Genomic DNA, 14,429 nt, shown 5'->3' with positions numbered 1-14,429 from the left:
GGGCCAATACCAGTGACTCTTAGCTAAAGTCTGACGTTCAAGTCTCCAGTCGTCCCAAAGCTTCTCTTCAATAGTCACTGTCCCCTAATTCATCTACTTCCTATCTTCTCACCACAAAACTAAGCTGTCACCCTAACCGCTGTCCACAGTGCAGGCCCCCGGTAGTTGGCGAGGGAAGAACACTTCGGGGCGCCTTCTGATAACGCTATGCCAGCTGCCTGCCCCCCGCCTTTTCTTCCAGGGCCTTACTCAGCTCTGGCGAGCCTGGCTGAAAATGTAGCAAATTAACTTACCCCTTCCCCTCATCCTTCCCACAGAGGCCCGGGCCGGGTCCCCAATCACCCCTCACCCCCAGATGCTGTGGGGGTGGCCCTGGAGAGCAGATGGTGGGGCATTCTGCCCCGGGTGTGACAGGGGACAGCCAGGCCCCTATCCGGGGGGCTCCCCAACTCACCCAGGCTCCGCACCTCCTCCATGGTGGAAGAGGTTTGCTTAAGGTGGGGGGGGGTCAGCGGCTCCCAGCATTGTGACCGCGTTCCCAGATATTGGGGCCAAATTGGGTTGCCATTCATTAATAATGCTCACAATAAGATTAAATCATTCTGGAAAATCTCATAAAATCCCCCTAAGTACGCTCCAGTGGCTCTTTCCAATCCCCATCATTCAGCACTTGGGGAGGTTTGGAAAGAGAAGAAAATTGGTTTCTTTGCTTTTAATGCTGCTTTGAAAAGATACTCAGAGTTTGTCATGCGTGACATGTCACATGTTTAATGTGGACTTGCTGGAAGTCAGGGGGTCTTTAGCGTGTGATATTTATGGGGAATATTAAGTGCAGAATGAGGTCCCTCCAGCTGGGGAAAGTTGAAAGAATAGGAGGCCCAGGACCCGGGCTTGTTTGCGGCATCAGAATGACACAGGATTAAGAGTTTGTAAAACAAGGCGAGGGGTTCTCATTGGCCGGTAATAAACGTAATCCTTGGAGGTAATTTCACGCAATTTGCTTCTGCTCCATGGAAGGGTCAAATGAGAAAAAATGACTTAAAAAAGAGTTCATTAACAGGAAGAATGGTACTGTTTCTCGTACACCATCCAACTGGCAGCCTGGAGGGGGGGAAAGCCCGACGGAAACAAAAAACCAAAATCGACGGAAAATTGATATTGACCACCAAAAAGAAAAAAAAGGAATCCTTTCCCTCGCGTCCCTTCTGCACTTCCCCGTCTCCACTCCAAACTCCCGAGTAGCTGCGCCGCCCCAGGAAAGCGGCCTTCACCCCAGGAGACCCTCCGGAGTCGGGAGCTTTGAAACGCTCAGATACCGGGGGTGTCCTAGAAAGTTCCCGCCGGGCCTGCTAAAGCCGAGAACCGGGTGTGCGGCGGGCCCGGCCGCGGGACGGTGGCTGGTGGCCTGCGCCCCAGGCCCCAGGCCGGGCCCCTGCTTGTGAGAGTCCAGGGTGCTGATGACCCGCCTCGGCCCGCTGCCCACGGTTTCCAGCGGGTGGGGGCTCCGGATTTCGGGGGCCGGGGGCGGGGAGCGAGCTGAGGACGCCCCGGCCCGAGCGCCGCAGCTGCGGAGCGGGCCGCCCACCGCGAGCTGCCGCTGACCTCGGCCCGACCCCGCACCTGCCCCCGGGCTTGCACACAGGCGCCCCAGGCCGCGAGGGGACCCGCCCCCCTTCCCCAGGGCGCCGCCTGGGAGCGCGCGCGGAGCCCGACGGCCCGGCCCGGGACGCGCCCGCGCCCCCCGCGGCGACCGGTGGCCCGGGGCCTGGCGGGGCCAGCGGGTTCGGGCTCCGAGAGGCGAGGCGCTAGTCACGCCGCCGCCCCCACCCCGCCCGCCCCGCTCCCCAAAGGTCCGGCGCGCTAATTACTGCAAATTGAAACTAATTAAGCTTCCCTTCCCTTTCCCATCACCCTGGGAGCGCTGGCGAGACCCGGCCCCGCGGGCGGGCGTACACCCCGCGGTCACCCCGCGGGGTGCAGGCAGGGCCAGGGGTAGGGAGAGGCACCCTTCCGGCTCGGGGGAGGGGTGCGCCCGGAGGGTTACAGATCGAAAATCTGTTGGGGGGTCTCCTCTCCAAACTTGAGTTGTTTGTATTTTTTTAAATGTCTCCATTTTCCAGTGCCTGGCTAAGTGATGTAATGACATTTGTCGAGTTAAGATCTGCCACTTGGATACCCCTCGCTGCCTTTCCCGTCACCATCCCCGAGGTCTCTCTCGCTCTCTTTTTCCCTCCCTCCCTTCTCCCGAGAGTGTACCGTACCCCGGGGAGCCCGCCCCCTCCAAAGCCAACGCCTGGGTTTCTCGCCCTTACCTGTCACCGAGGACTGAGCACTTCCTTGCTGCGTGGCACTTTCCAGGAAGAGCTTCCTTCGACTTCCGAGCCAAGACTCCCGCTCACTTCAAATTTGTCTGCACCAGCAACAACGCCTACCTTCACACACTCACACACACACACACACACACACACACACACACACACACACCCTCCAGCCACCCCTACCTCCGTGGCCCAGGACCCCAGCTCCCGCTGCGACACCAGCCTGAGGAGCAGAGATGCCGGTGGAGAGCGCCACCGCGGTGTCCTTAGCCTTTGCAGGAAACCCGGATCCCTGTGAGGACCAGATTCAAAGCAGGGACCTGTGCCAGGAAAAGGGGAGCGCAGCTAAATCCTGGAGATGCTAGGGCGCCCAGCCCACCGCTGGCCTCCGGGGGTCCCCCTTCCACTGTCCCCTCAGCGCCTGCACAGAGCATTCACACTGCCTTTTGTTAAACATATAATTTTTTTTTATTTTGAGCGTGACACTTCTCCACTAGATAGCAAGGAAAAGTGATAACAATTACACATTACACAAAAGTACTGTACCATTGCCTTTATCTTGAAGGTTTCGAAGCGTCTACAGTTAATAAGTTAAATAAAGGGCTCGAGTACATAAATATTTGTCTAGGAACCCTACCGTATCTACAGCACAGTTAAGAACCTACAGGACAAACTTTTACCATACCACGCTGAGTGCAATTGCGTTATAACATTTCAAATATACAAAGCTCTGTTCTTTTTTTTTTAATAACAATGGTATGTACAGAATCAATAATCACAGTTGGTGACTTCAACAGTCCATATTCTAGCAGAGTATTTCCCTTTGGTTTGATATAAAAACCTTGGTTGGTGTATGATAAAGAAGAGACCAGGAACAAGACGCCCCTTTCCATTAAGTGCACTGTCAGCTATCTTACAGATCCGCGCTCGCCTCCGGGCCCTGGCGTCACGCCGGGGCCCACGCTGCGGAGAGCGACTTGGAGCGCCAGAATGCCGTGGAAAAAAGCTAAGTGGGATGGCAGGAGGAAGAGAGGTTGAGCTTTTTAAATTTTTAACTTCAATACCGGGCGTCTTGGGGAGAAAACCTCCCCGATATTTTCAGTAAAGTAAGAACGGGAGCGAGTGGACCTTGGAGTTGGAGCGAGGTGGGCAGGGGCGGGGGCGGGGCGGGGCGGGGCGGGGGCAGGGCTGGGCCGCGCGGGGCTGCGGCGGGTGGCCGCCAGCCGCGGGGGTGCCACGTCCGTCCCGTAGCGCCGGGGCTGCCTCGGCCGCGCGCAGGCTGCTGCGGAAGCGGCTGCGCTCCCTCGGCGGCCTCCCGGGAGCGTGCTGGTCCTCTGATTCCATTTGGTCTTGAGTGGTGCTGAGTGAGGTGACCTTCAGGGGCGCGCCCGGGGCGCGGGGCGCGGGCGGCCTTTAGCACACCTCCTTGCCCGTGCTGGTGCCCGGCAGGATGTTGAGCTGCGTGAGCTGCGCGGCGTGCTCCTTGGCCTTGAGCCGCAGCGCCGCTATGCTGGACGCGCGTCTGTCTGCGGCCGCCGTGGCCGGGTCGGCCAGCGCGCCCGACGCCACCGCGCCCTCCACGGCCGGAGTGGGCTGTCTCAGGAGCGCGGCTGCGGTCGACGCGCTGGTCAGGGGGGCCATGGTGGAGAACAGCCTGCGGGGAGAGCAAGCAGCGCGGTCAGGGCCTCGCGGCCGAGGGCGGCGCCTCCCGCCGCCTTTCCCGACGCCTCGGCCCCGCAGGCGCAGGGCGGGGAGTAGGGGGCACGGGCGGGACGCCGGGCGCCGCGAGGCCTCACTGGAGCAGGGAACCGACGGAGAAGACAAGACCGAAGGGCCAGAGAGTCCCGGAGGGGCCAAGGCCGGGCCGGAGGGAGGCCCCGCGGCCCCAAAGCCCGCCGCCCGGTTTCACGGCCTCTGTGGTTTCGCGTAAGGAGCACCCCCAGCCCAGGCGCCCCACTGCCTGCGGCGCGCTCCGCCAGGACAGAGGGGAGAGACAAAGGGAAGGAGAGGGGTAGGGAGGAGGGAAGGAGAAGGCAGAGGGATCGAAACCGGCCCCCAGCGGTGCTGCGGCCCGTGGTACTCTCTCTAGGGCGCTTCTCGACGCGGGGCTGCTTTGGCCCCAGAGAAGCCCGCGGCTTCGCCGCCCTCCCGCGCCGGGCTGAGCTGCCGGTGCCCAGCCAATGACCGCGAGGTCGGGGTGGGGGCGCCCGCCTGTTGCTGGCCGACGGAAGGACTGAAGGCTGTGACCCGCCAGAGAGCCCCCATCCAGGCGCAGCGACTCCCGTTCCCTGCCGGCTTCCGTGCGCCCCTGCAGCGTCTCTCCCCAGAAGGCCGTTGGACCCAGCACTGCCACGCACGCGTGCACCTCGACATCCGAGTCTGGGACCCACACTCTGTGCCACCGCCTCCGGGCAGCACCGGGATTGCTCTGCGCGCTGCCTCCATCCCCTCTGCGCAGCACCACAGCATGTGGGCTCTGCAGCTGAGGCAGGAGCAGCCCCTGGCCACGAGACAGCCTATCCTGCCCCCGCACACTCCCCCTTCTCCCCAGGGCTCCGGCCCCCAGCCCCTGTAGAGCCAACTAGGGGTTTCCACGACTCGATGTGAGCCGCCAGGGCTGGGGGAGGGCCTCCTCATGCCCTGCCCAGCGCACCCCCTCTCCAGCTCTCCGAGCCTTGCAGCCCGGTACCCCAGCCGCGGTTCCCGGCTTTACCAAGTCCCTTGTCCGAAGGTAAAAGGGTGGGGAGCGTGGGGGAGGGGCCCAGGACTTCAAATTCTTTTCCCCATAAAGAAATAAAGTGTGGCCTGGAGGGGGCGTAACATGTCCTGGTTCCACTAGGTAAACTGAGTCACTAACTACACTTCAATAAACTCGCTGTTTATTTTACTGGTTGTTACAAGAAACTACTTTCACTTACTACTTTTGTTTTGGGGAATTTTCTCTAAATTATTTTTGTTTTGTGGCTGCACAGTTGTATGAATCCATTATTTCTTTGTTCTCCGAGAGAGAGATCGTTGAAGCTGCATCCAGTTGTATTTTCACTGCACTTTCCAACTTAATACATCCCTCCATTGTTTCTCTGTCTGTGTGATTACAGACTTTTTATTTCATCATTCGATGTTCATTTAAAGAGAGGGCGTTATAACGTGCGATGATCTGTTTCTTTTATTTCGTTGTGCGCCCCGTGGGGTCGGGGCTTGCACATATGGGGGTACGGTTGGCAGCGGTGAGCCTGAGTGGCTAGGGAGACGGAGCCTGGGAAAGAGTTCCCTGCACCCGGAGCGCCCTGGCTCCAGGCTCCCGTGGGGCCCGGGGCTGGTTCCTCTGCCTGCCAGGCGCTGAGGCCTGAGGAAGGGTTTCTGCAAAGCCTGCAGTCACCCCGCCCTGTAGCCTACACCTGTGCACTGCCTCACACATACCACCCATGGCTGGGCTGGGGCCGCCTTCCCATGGTACTGTTACAGCCGCCATTGAACACGCAAAATTGTCCCGGTTGCCGTTACTGCCACTGCCCTCCTCTTTGCCGCTCAGTCTCAAGTCATTCCCTTCAAGATCCAGTGTTGGAAGCAAAATTAGAGAGTATTTTCTTTGGCTAGATCTCTTAGGTTAGGCCAGAGAGAAAAGATGCGTCTAGTCCCTGCCTATCCCGGGCCTCCTCCCTGGCCCCGGGTCGTGTGGGTGTGTGGGTGTGTAGGAGACAGACAAACACCCGGAGACGCGTGTTACCTGCCGAACGCAGGACTGATGAAGGCTGGGTGCCGGAACACGGCGGCTCCGAGGAAAGTGCTCAGGCCCAGCGGCGCCCCGCTGGGCGGCAGGCTGGCCGAGCCCGGAGGCGGAGGTAGGCTCGGGAAGGCGGCGGCGGCCGCGGCGGCGGCGGCGGTCCAGGCCGAGTCCAGCGCTGGGTGGTGCGGGGGGAAGGGGCTGGCGTCTAGGTAGGGGCTGAGCGGGTGCGTGGCCGAGAGCGGCCCGGGGAAGGGCAGCCCCGGAGGATGGGTCTGTGCGCCCGCCTTCTCCCGCTTGCGCCACTTTGCCCGACGGTTCTGGAACCAGACCTGCAAGGCGGGGAGAACGCGGTTGAGTGCGGCTCGGGGCCTCCCTCCTTCCCACTGCAGCCTGCGCCCCCCCAGCCCCCCTCCAGCCTCAGGCTCCCCGAGGGCTCCTCTGGGGCCAAACGCGTGGCGGAAAGAAGCCCAAACTTAACGCCAGCAGGAAACCCTTTCCAGTGGGGATCGCCACAGCCTAGTTCGTTCCAAGTTTAAGGAAAGTTGTCTGGCGTGTTTAGAGATGGGGAAAGCAAGCGTTTCAAGGTCTGCGCAGCCAGTCTGTGAGCCTTTAGGCAGGTCACGCAAGCCTCTCCTAACCTCAGTTTTCTAATCTGTAAAGTGGGGGTAATAAGCCCTACGCCTCAGGCTGCCGTGCGGAAGGGGTCACATGAGAGGTGAAAGCGCCCGTCCGGAGAGGCGGGGGCAGACCGGCTGTTTCCGCGCTTCAGGTTTACCCAGGAGCCCGCAAGCCCCCGCTCGGCACTGAAAAGGGAATCAGGGGGGTGGTTCGTTTATTCTACCCGAAAATGTTTCCTGAGCACCTAGAGTACCAGGTCGGGCTCCGGAGTTTGGGAAGAGCTGGCAGGGAAGGAATGCATACATTTTAGGGTCTGTTCTCCACGCAGCGGAGCGCGGGGCCTCCAGCCCGCCCGCGCGGGGGCTGCACCAGGGCCCGGGCTGCCCAGGCGGCGGCGATGCCTGGGCGCGCGGAACTCAGCGCAGGGTACCTGCTGACTTGCCACATCTTCAGGAGCTAAAGGTCCTTTATTTCTTTGGGGAGAATGTGGTTTAAGTAGGTTGTTTAAATAAGATAGTTCTAGGCTCGGGGGAGGTTTTCAGCACAAGGTATCTTCCTAATTGTTAATAGAAAGCAGTTTCAGTAGAGACCTTTACCTGAAATGTGGCAGCTACCATAGTCTAAAAATAACTGCCGGGAGCCTGGAATTATTTTTATGTGACCTGCTCATCACACCCACACAGCTGAGGTATGTTCCTTCTCCCCTGAAGGCATTAATATTTTTAGGGCTGGGTTTATGCCTGCATACAAGTCTAAAAATTAAGAATGAACTCCAGGCTATACAGAGTTATATTAAAATACAATGTAAATGATCCCGGAGGAATGTGTTGTAAAAATGTTTTAGATACATCCATCCGTGTCTTTCCAGTACGCACACTGGGGGGGTTGTGGTTACTAGCACCCGTATCTAAGCTTGGCTTGACTTCTAGGCAGCCACCCAGGGCAAGAAAAATCCAGAATCCAAATCAGTTGATTACTTAAAATTCTGCTGAAAAGGGGCCCATCCATAACATTCCACAGCCCTCATAGAATCTATTTGTGAACTGCAGAAACAGTCTAGTGTGGAAATTCAGAGGCTTGAAAAGGTAAGACTAGATGGGACCAAGCTGGGTGGGCAGCTTTTGTGTATCCAAATCTGTCTAGACGAGAATATCCGCCACTCCTCAGGGCAGTGAAAGGAGTCAGGGAGGGGGGCAGCCGGGTAGAATGCCCTCAAAGAACTGGAAACCTTTTACAGACGGATCGTCTCTCCCGGCTCAACTGCAATTATCAAGATGTCCCCCTGCAATTCCTCATTATTGAATTAATACCTCTGAGGCCCCCCAAAGGTAAACGAAAGGACTCTAATAATTCATATTCACTTAATTACATCTTCTCCAGTGAATAGGTGGAGAGGAGAAGGGGAGGGGGCGCTCTCTTTCTTTTTAAAAGTTATTTAACTTTCCCACGACTCGTTCCCCTGAGCTGAAAATACGGAGTTGCTGTCACATCTCTGTTTGACAATGGAGAAATGTGTCAACAGAAAGGAGGGGACAGGCCTCATCATTAGCCCTCTAATGCAAGAAGCTGTTGTGTATTAAATGAGCCATATGGAATTTATTGTGCTTTATCAGCGCTTGATTTTGACTGTAAAGTGATTCACTCAGCTCCTAGCTCAGGGACATCTGTTTTCTGTTGGCCACCGGGCTGCCCAGTGTTGATCGTCTCTTTGGTTATGAGGCCTGGGTTCGGAAATGCACTCTGGTATGGGGCTGCAAACACCTTTAATAGCATTGCACTCACTCCCTATTAGATCAATGTGGGCTCATTGCTATAAAAAATGGGAAATCAAATAGCATTAGCCAGCTCCTTGTGTGGGCGGAGGGGAAATCAAACAGCATTTTGCCTTCAAATGGCCCTGTTTGTTCTAGCACTAAGTGAGCTTTTATGAAGCCCGATCGGAGACTTAATCGCAGCCAAATACCTGCTTGGAGCTGAGCGGATTTGTCTAACAACCAAATCCATGCTCCATCCCATTATTTCAATCAGGAGGAGTCAGTCCAAGGATTGGTTCCTACAGGGGCTGTGGTCTGGGGGGCTCCTGAACTTCAGTCCCCTGGACCCTGAAATCCCTTTTCTGATCCTGGACCCCTTCTTCAAGGCTCCCAGACCCAGAAACCTTCCCCTCCACTCCTGCAGCTCTTCATATTTTAATATCTTTTGGTGTGTGAATGTTTGGGTCTCTTTTTCTGATTCCGGTTCTCTTCATTTCATAAAGGGGTTCTCCACTCCCCCCAAATCCATCTCCCTCTCACTCTCCCCTCCAGGCCGCTTCCCCCCACTTCCTCCCTCTCTTGGGAGCAGCTCACCTGGACTCGGGCCTCAGTCAAGTCCAGCCTCATGGCCAGTTCCTCCCTATAAGAGAGCAACACACAGACAGGAGGTCACTGCAAACTGCAGCACCCCCTCGGCCTCCCTCCCGCTGGCAGGCCTCCCCTGGCTGCTGGCCCTCGCCCCCAGGCTCAGGGGCACCTCTGTCCCTTCACCTGGAGCAGATATAGGGTATTATATATTATATCATATCATAGTCCAGAGTGCCAGGGGTGGCTTGAGTCTGTAAGTCTACAAAACTGGGCACGCAGATTGTCTCTCTCTCTCTCCTAAGCCAGCCTTAGACCAGAAACACACACACGCACTCACACACTCAGCGCTTATTATATCCTGTTTTGTCCCAATATTAGAGGGGACAACTGAGCACTCAGTTTAAATTTTTTTCTCTCCCCCCTCTCTCCACCTCTCTGCCTCTCCCTCCATCTCTCTCTACCCCCCTTCTTCTCTCCCTCACCCCCTTAGGTCGCACTCCCATTACCCTCTGGAGATATGTTAAGCTTGTTAAGAGTTCAGTGGGGTAATTTTTCGATTAAACAAAATTCTGCGCACCTCCTGACTCCAGTGCCCACTACAAACCCTGCCCATCTCAGGGGAAGTCAATTTAACTGAAACCCTACCCCGTCATTGCAGTTATTACTGCGACAATTAAGGCAAATAGGAAACCATTAAGATGCTGTAAAACGGCTTAGACCTGTTTACTGAAAATATGAGCGCGCCCAGAATAATTGGCTCGCGGCTGGCTAATAGGAAAGAGCGAAAGAGCGGGGGCGCCCAGCCTGAGCCCCGGGCTGCGCTGCTGGCAGGCCCCCCAGGCCTCGCCAGAAACTTCAGGGCCCGGAGGAAGCCGGTTCCCTAGCGCGTTAGGTCGCCCCCTCCTTCAGTGCGCACTCGAGGATTAAATCCACCCTCCTGGCTGGCGGAGCAGGAGCCCAGGGGCTGCAAGGAGCCCCTGAGTCCAAAAGCGGTGGGAGTGCGGTGGTGACGGGGGGCTGCCGCTCTGCTCCGGCCTTGGATCCCCCTGGAGAAGCTAAAACAGGGCAGACCCGGATGCCAACTGTCACCACAATCATTTTCTTCTTTTGAAATACACACGTGTGATAAATGCGAAAAGCCGGTCGGCTAGCTGGCTATCTGACAGCACACACTGATTTATAATTTTATTTTCTCTTTTAACGATAATGAAGGGCCGGGATGACAGAGGGGAGGGCCAAGTTTAGCTCAGCGGATGACCGAATTTCGTGCCTTTGCCCAGCATCCAATTCATTGCTTTCTGTTTCTGGTTGGAGAGAGCCTGGCGATTAATTGCTAGAGCAACTGCACGTTCGAGTGCGCTCGGGCCTCCTGAGCCCTAAGCAGCAGTTTCCCCTTCGGTTCAAAGGGGCGGGCAGTTTTCCGCTTCTAAAATGCACATTGAAAAGCTGCACACGTCTCGTGCGAAAGAGCTGCCTGAGCTAACAAGCCCCGCGCCAGGCGGACAGCCGTTTCCTTCTCCGTCCCCACTGCGAGAAGTTTGCCCTACCCCTGGCTCCTCGCCCGAGCCCAGACCTCGGCCCTAGGGTGGGAGAGGAAGGTCCCCAGCTGGGCTAGTGCCCCTGGTCGGATGAATAAATGCGGGCCAGGGACCCGGTAGGCTCACAGGCACATCTTTGCCACACACACACACACACACACACACACACTCGGGTGAGCTCAAAGGGGAGCAGAACCGTGCACAACACCCGGGTTGGCCACCCATCCAAACAGAAAAATTCTCCCAGCGGTTTCATCTATGGCTCGCCAGGCTTCCAGCAATTACTGCCCGCCCCCGATAACCCGTGTGCATTAAACGAACGCCGGGTTGAAGTGAAGGGGGACACAGCAGCGCGATGGACAGATACCCCCGCTCTACAGATCCAAACACTGCCCCAGCTCTGACTTCCTTCCGTTATTTCAGGAGTCCGCAAACGACAGAACTTGGATCTTTTTAAAGGCCTTCTCCACAGGCACGGGCTCCAGCTTTACTGCGAACAGCGTAACTGATACCCACCAGGCTCCTGGGGCATCAGGCGGGGGGGGGGGGGGGGGGTTGGTTAGCGCCCCACGCAGCGGCCAAAAATAGCCCCTGCTTGGCTTTGGTGTGCAGGGCGGGTAAAGCTTCCTGCGCCTCGCCTGGGACCTGGCCCGCACCGCTGCGCCCGGGGCCCCGCGCGACGTGCGCTAGGGTGTTCGCCTCTCCGAGGTGGCGCGTTCAGGCGCCCTTTGGAGAGGGTTTTTCTTTTTCTCTCTAAAACTTGCACTTTGAAAAAAAACAACTTAAACTGGATAGACCTTGGGAAGGAAAGAAATCATCGCGGTCTGAAGTTGAAGTCCCGAGTAGGAGTGGGGGAGAGGGAGCGGGTGGTTCCGGGTGAGCAGGGCTCGGTGCGTTGGGAGGGCGCCCGGGTAGAGCCCAGGAGCGAAGCCGTCGCCCGAGCTCGGGCCCCCGCCCGCCCGCCCGCGCGCCCCTCTAGCCCCGGGCCCGCCGCGCGTACCTGGTGAACACATCCGGGTAGTGCGTCTTCTGGAAGGCCCGCTCCAGCTCCTCCAGCTGGTAGCTGGTGAACGTGGTGCGGTAGCGCCGCTGTTTGCGCTTCAGCAGCCCCTCCTCCGAGTCGCTGCCCGCAGACAGGCACACGCTGTCCTCGCCGTCCTTGCCCTCGGCGTCCTCTGGGTGCAGCAGCAGCTCCTCCTTGGGCGACAGCTCCCCGCCCTCCGTGGCCGCGGCGGCGGCGGCGGCGGCGGCCCCCGCGCCCGTGGCGGCCACGGCGCAGCGTCGGGGCTCCTTGAGCAGCGCGCGGGCGTCGTCCTCCAGCAGCTCCTCCTCGTCGTCCTCCAGCAGCTCCTCTTCCTCGTCTTCCTCCTCGTCGTCCTCCAGCAACTCCTCCTCGTCGTCCTCGGCGCCCGGGCCGCCACCCGCCGCCGGGGCGCCGCCCGGGCCGCCGGCTGCGCCGAGCCGCTCGTCCGGGTGCGCGGCGCCCCCGGGGCCGCCCAGCTCGTCCAGGGCGGGCGGCGGCGGCACGAAGGGCGCCCCGTTCTCACGGTAGGACTTGCTGCGGCTGATGCTCACCTGCGGCGCCTGGCTGATCTTGAGCGTGTCCCAGGCGGCGGCGGCAGCGGCGGCGGCGGCGGCAGCGGCGGCCCCCGCGCCGTCCGGTCGCTCCCCGGGCCGCGCGCTCGGCGGCGGCGGCGGAGGGGCCTCCCCGCGCGGACCCGCCGTGGCCGCCGCCGCCGCCGCCGCTGCCGCCGCCGCCGCCGCCGCCGCGGCGCCCTGCAGGAGGCGGCCCCCGCCGGGGCCGTAGAGGCGCCGCAGCTTGGGCGGCAGGTGCAGCTCGGCCTCGAACGGGGCGCCGCTGCCCTTGGGGGAGCCTGCGGGCGAGGGACGGCGGTCAGCGGGCCGAGCCGCCGCGGGGCCGGCCCTGCGCCCCGGGCGCCTGGCCCCGGCGCTCCCCGCGCCGCCCTTCGCGTCCTCCCCCACTTTTGGCGCTTTTGCTTTTTTCTTTGCATCTCTCCCCGTCCTTCCCGCTTTCTCTCTGGCACAGCTGCTCTCTCCTTAGCTTAGCCTCCCCGGTCCTTCCTCCCTCTCTTTGCGCCCCCCCACCTCTCTCCTTCCGTCCCGCATTTCTTTCTCTTTCCCCTTGTCTTCTTTCTCACTTTCCCCCTTCCCATCTCAGGGCAGGGAGAATCTGGGAACATCCAACAACTTTTTTAAAAAACGACTGTCCCCCTGCAAACTTTGCGCACGACCAATGTCTGCTGCTCTGCCACCAGGGCCCAGGATGGCCCGAGGGGCGCGGCCAGGGGGAGACCCCTGGGGGAGAGGAGCGGTCCAGTGGCCCTGAGCGCGGGCCGCGCCCCAACAGCCAGCAGCCTGAGGGGGGCCAGGGCTCCTCGGCCAGAAAGGCAAAGAAAAATCGTCCTGGCGAAAATGGACTGGGAAGGGCCTGAGTGGGGGCAGACGGGGGGGGGGGGGTTGCAACAGGCACAGGCTGCTCCTTCCCTTCGAGGAAGCGCCTGGCACAGGTGCCACTGCAGGCTAAAACAAGAATAGGAGAAATTCAGCTTTATTTTAAATGGGCCCTTCGCCGCCGCTCCTGTCTTCCATGTGGCTCCGCAGCTGGACGGCTGGTTTTCGGGTTTTAACAGAAACCAACAATTCTTTCCCTGCGACACTGCTGCAGCCAGCTCAAGGCGAAACTTGAGCGGAACAGGTTCGGAGCAAAACGACAGTTGTTAGGGAATTTTTAATTTGAGGGAAAAAAAAAACCTTTTAAACATCTCAACTCTATTTTTAAAAATAACATAGCAGAGAAAAAAATAGCATCCAGAAGCTGCACATTTCATACAGTTCAAATACAATGAGTAGCATTCGGGGAATCCCTGGGAAATGTTTTTGCAAAGGTTGGGTTTAAAAGGCACAAGTAATCTACAGTGTAAAACAGAAAAGCGAAACACCGCCTTTAAAGAAATCTTCCACAGAGCAAAGGCCAAGGCTCACTCTGCCTGGACACCCCCACTCACAGATTTGGGGGTTCTTGTCTCCACTAAGTTGTTACAAGGGTCCACCCAGCACCTGCTGTTTCTGACCTGCCCGCCTCTTCACGGCACCCCCAAGGCCACCAAAGGGCCACAAAAAACCAACACCAAGACCACCTAAGGGCCCCCAAAGAGAAGCTTGGCCTCTGCTTTCACTGGAAGCAGAGAGGGAGGGAGAGACAGCCCCCGCGAGATGTTTATCGCCCTTGAGACAGCAGGCCTCAAGAGTTGTTCCCTCTCTTTCCTCCATCTCCATCTTGACAACCCCAAGGCCCTGGCCCCCATCATCTAACATCCAAACCAGTGCCCAAAGCCCTTTGCAGGTGCCTGGCAGGCGCAGCCTTACCTTGCAAGGCCTTTTCCTGGTCGGCGCGGCTGGCCAACGGTGCGGGCAAGCTCTGCGCAGCTCCCAGCAGCCGCATTTTGCACGGGCTCCTCCGGCCCAGGATGCTGTCGATGCAGTAGGAGGAGAGCAAAGTTGGAGATTTACTTTTGCACTCGGGCCTCTCGGAGCAGCCCTCCTCCTGGTACTGATTGCTCATGGCTGGGGCTTTTTCCGTGGGCTCTGTCTGCCTCTCCTGACGGGGGGGATGGATGGGTGTGTGTTGGGGGTTAGGGGTAGATGGCTGGTTATAATGGATCTTATTGCGAACTCTGTGCCTCTGTGCCTCTCTGCCTCCCGCGGTTGCTGGCTCCTGCCCAGCCGGTGGCCAGAGCTCGCGCTCTCCGCGCTCAGGACAAGCAGTAACAAGTGTAGTGAGCCCGGGGAGCGCAGCTCTGGAGTCTCTCTCCTCCACGTGCTGAGAGGCGCCCTCTGATTGGCTCTCGCCAGAGGCCGGGCTGCG

At 58.9% G+C, this 14,429-nt stretch overlaps 1 protein-coding gene across 1 annotated transcript; it reads right to left on the bottom strand.

The window, feature by feature from the left end:
- Positions 1-3,731: 3,731 nt before the first annotated feature.
- On the bottom strand, positions 3,732-14,196 carry ARX (aristaless related homeobox; the record flags this gene model as incomplete). The annotated part of the gene is made up of 5 exons (XM_081125908.1): positions 13,931-14,196; positions 11,544-12,417; positions 9,012-9,057; positions 6,046-6,374; positions 3,732-3,972 (listed from the first exon to the last, which is right to left on the bottom strand). The coding sequence occupies exons 1-5, from the start codon at positions 14,124-14,126 to the stop codon at positions 3,732-3,734; spliced, it is 1,686 nt and encodes a 561-aa protein (XP_080982034.1). The 5' UTR covers positions 14,127-14,196.
- Between the last annotated feature and the right edge of the window lie 233 nt (positions 14,197-14,429).

This window comes from Miniopterus schreibersii (assembly GCF_964146895.1).
Source record: "Miniopterus schreibersii genome assembly, chromosome: X".
Taxonomy (NCBI): domain Eukaryota; kingdom Metazoa; phylum Chordata; class Mammalia; order Chiroptera; family Miniopteridae; genus Miniopterus; species Miniopterus schreibersii.
Note: the sequence above shows the minus strand (reverse complement) of the source record. Positions and strands in the feature narration are given on the sequence as shown.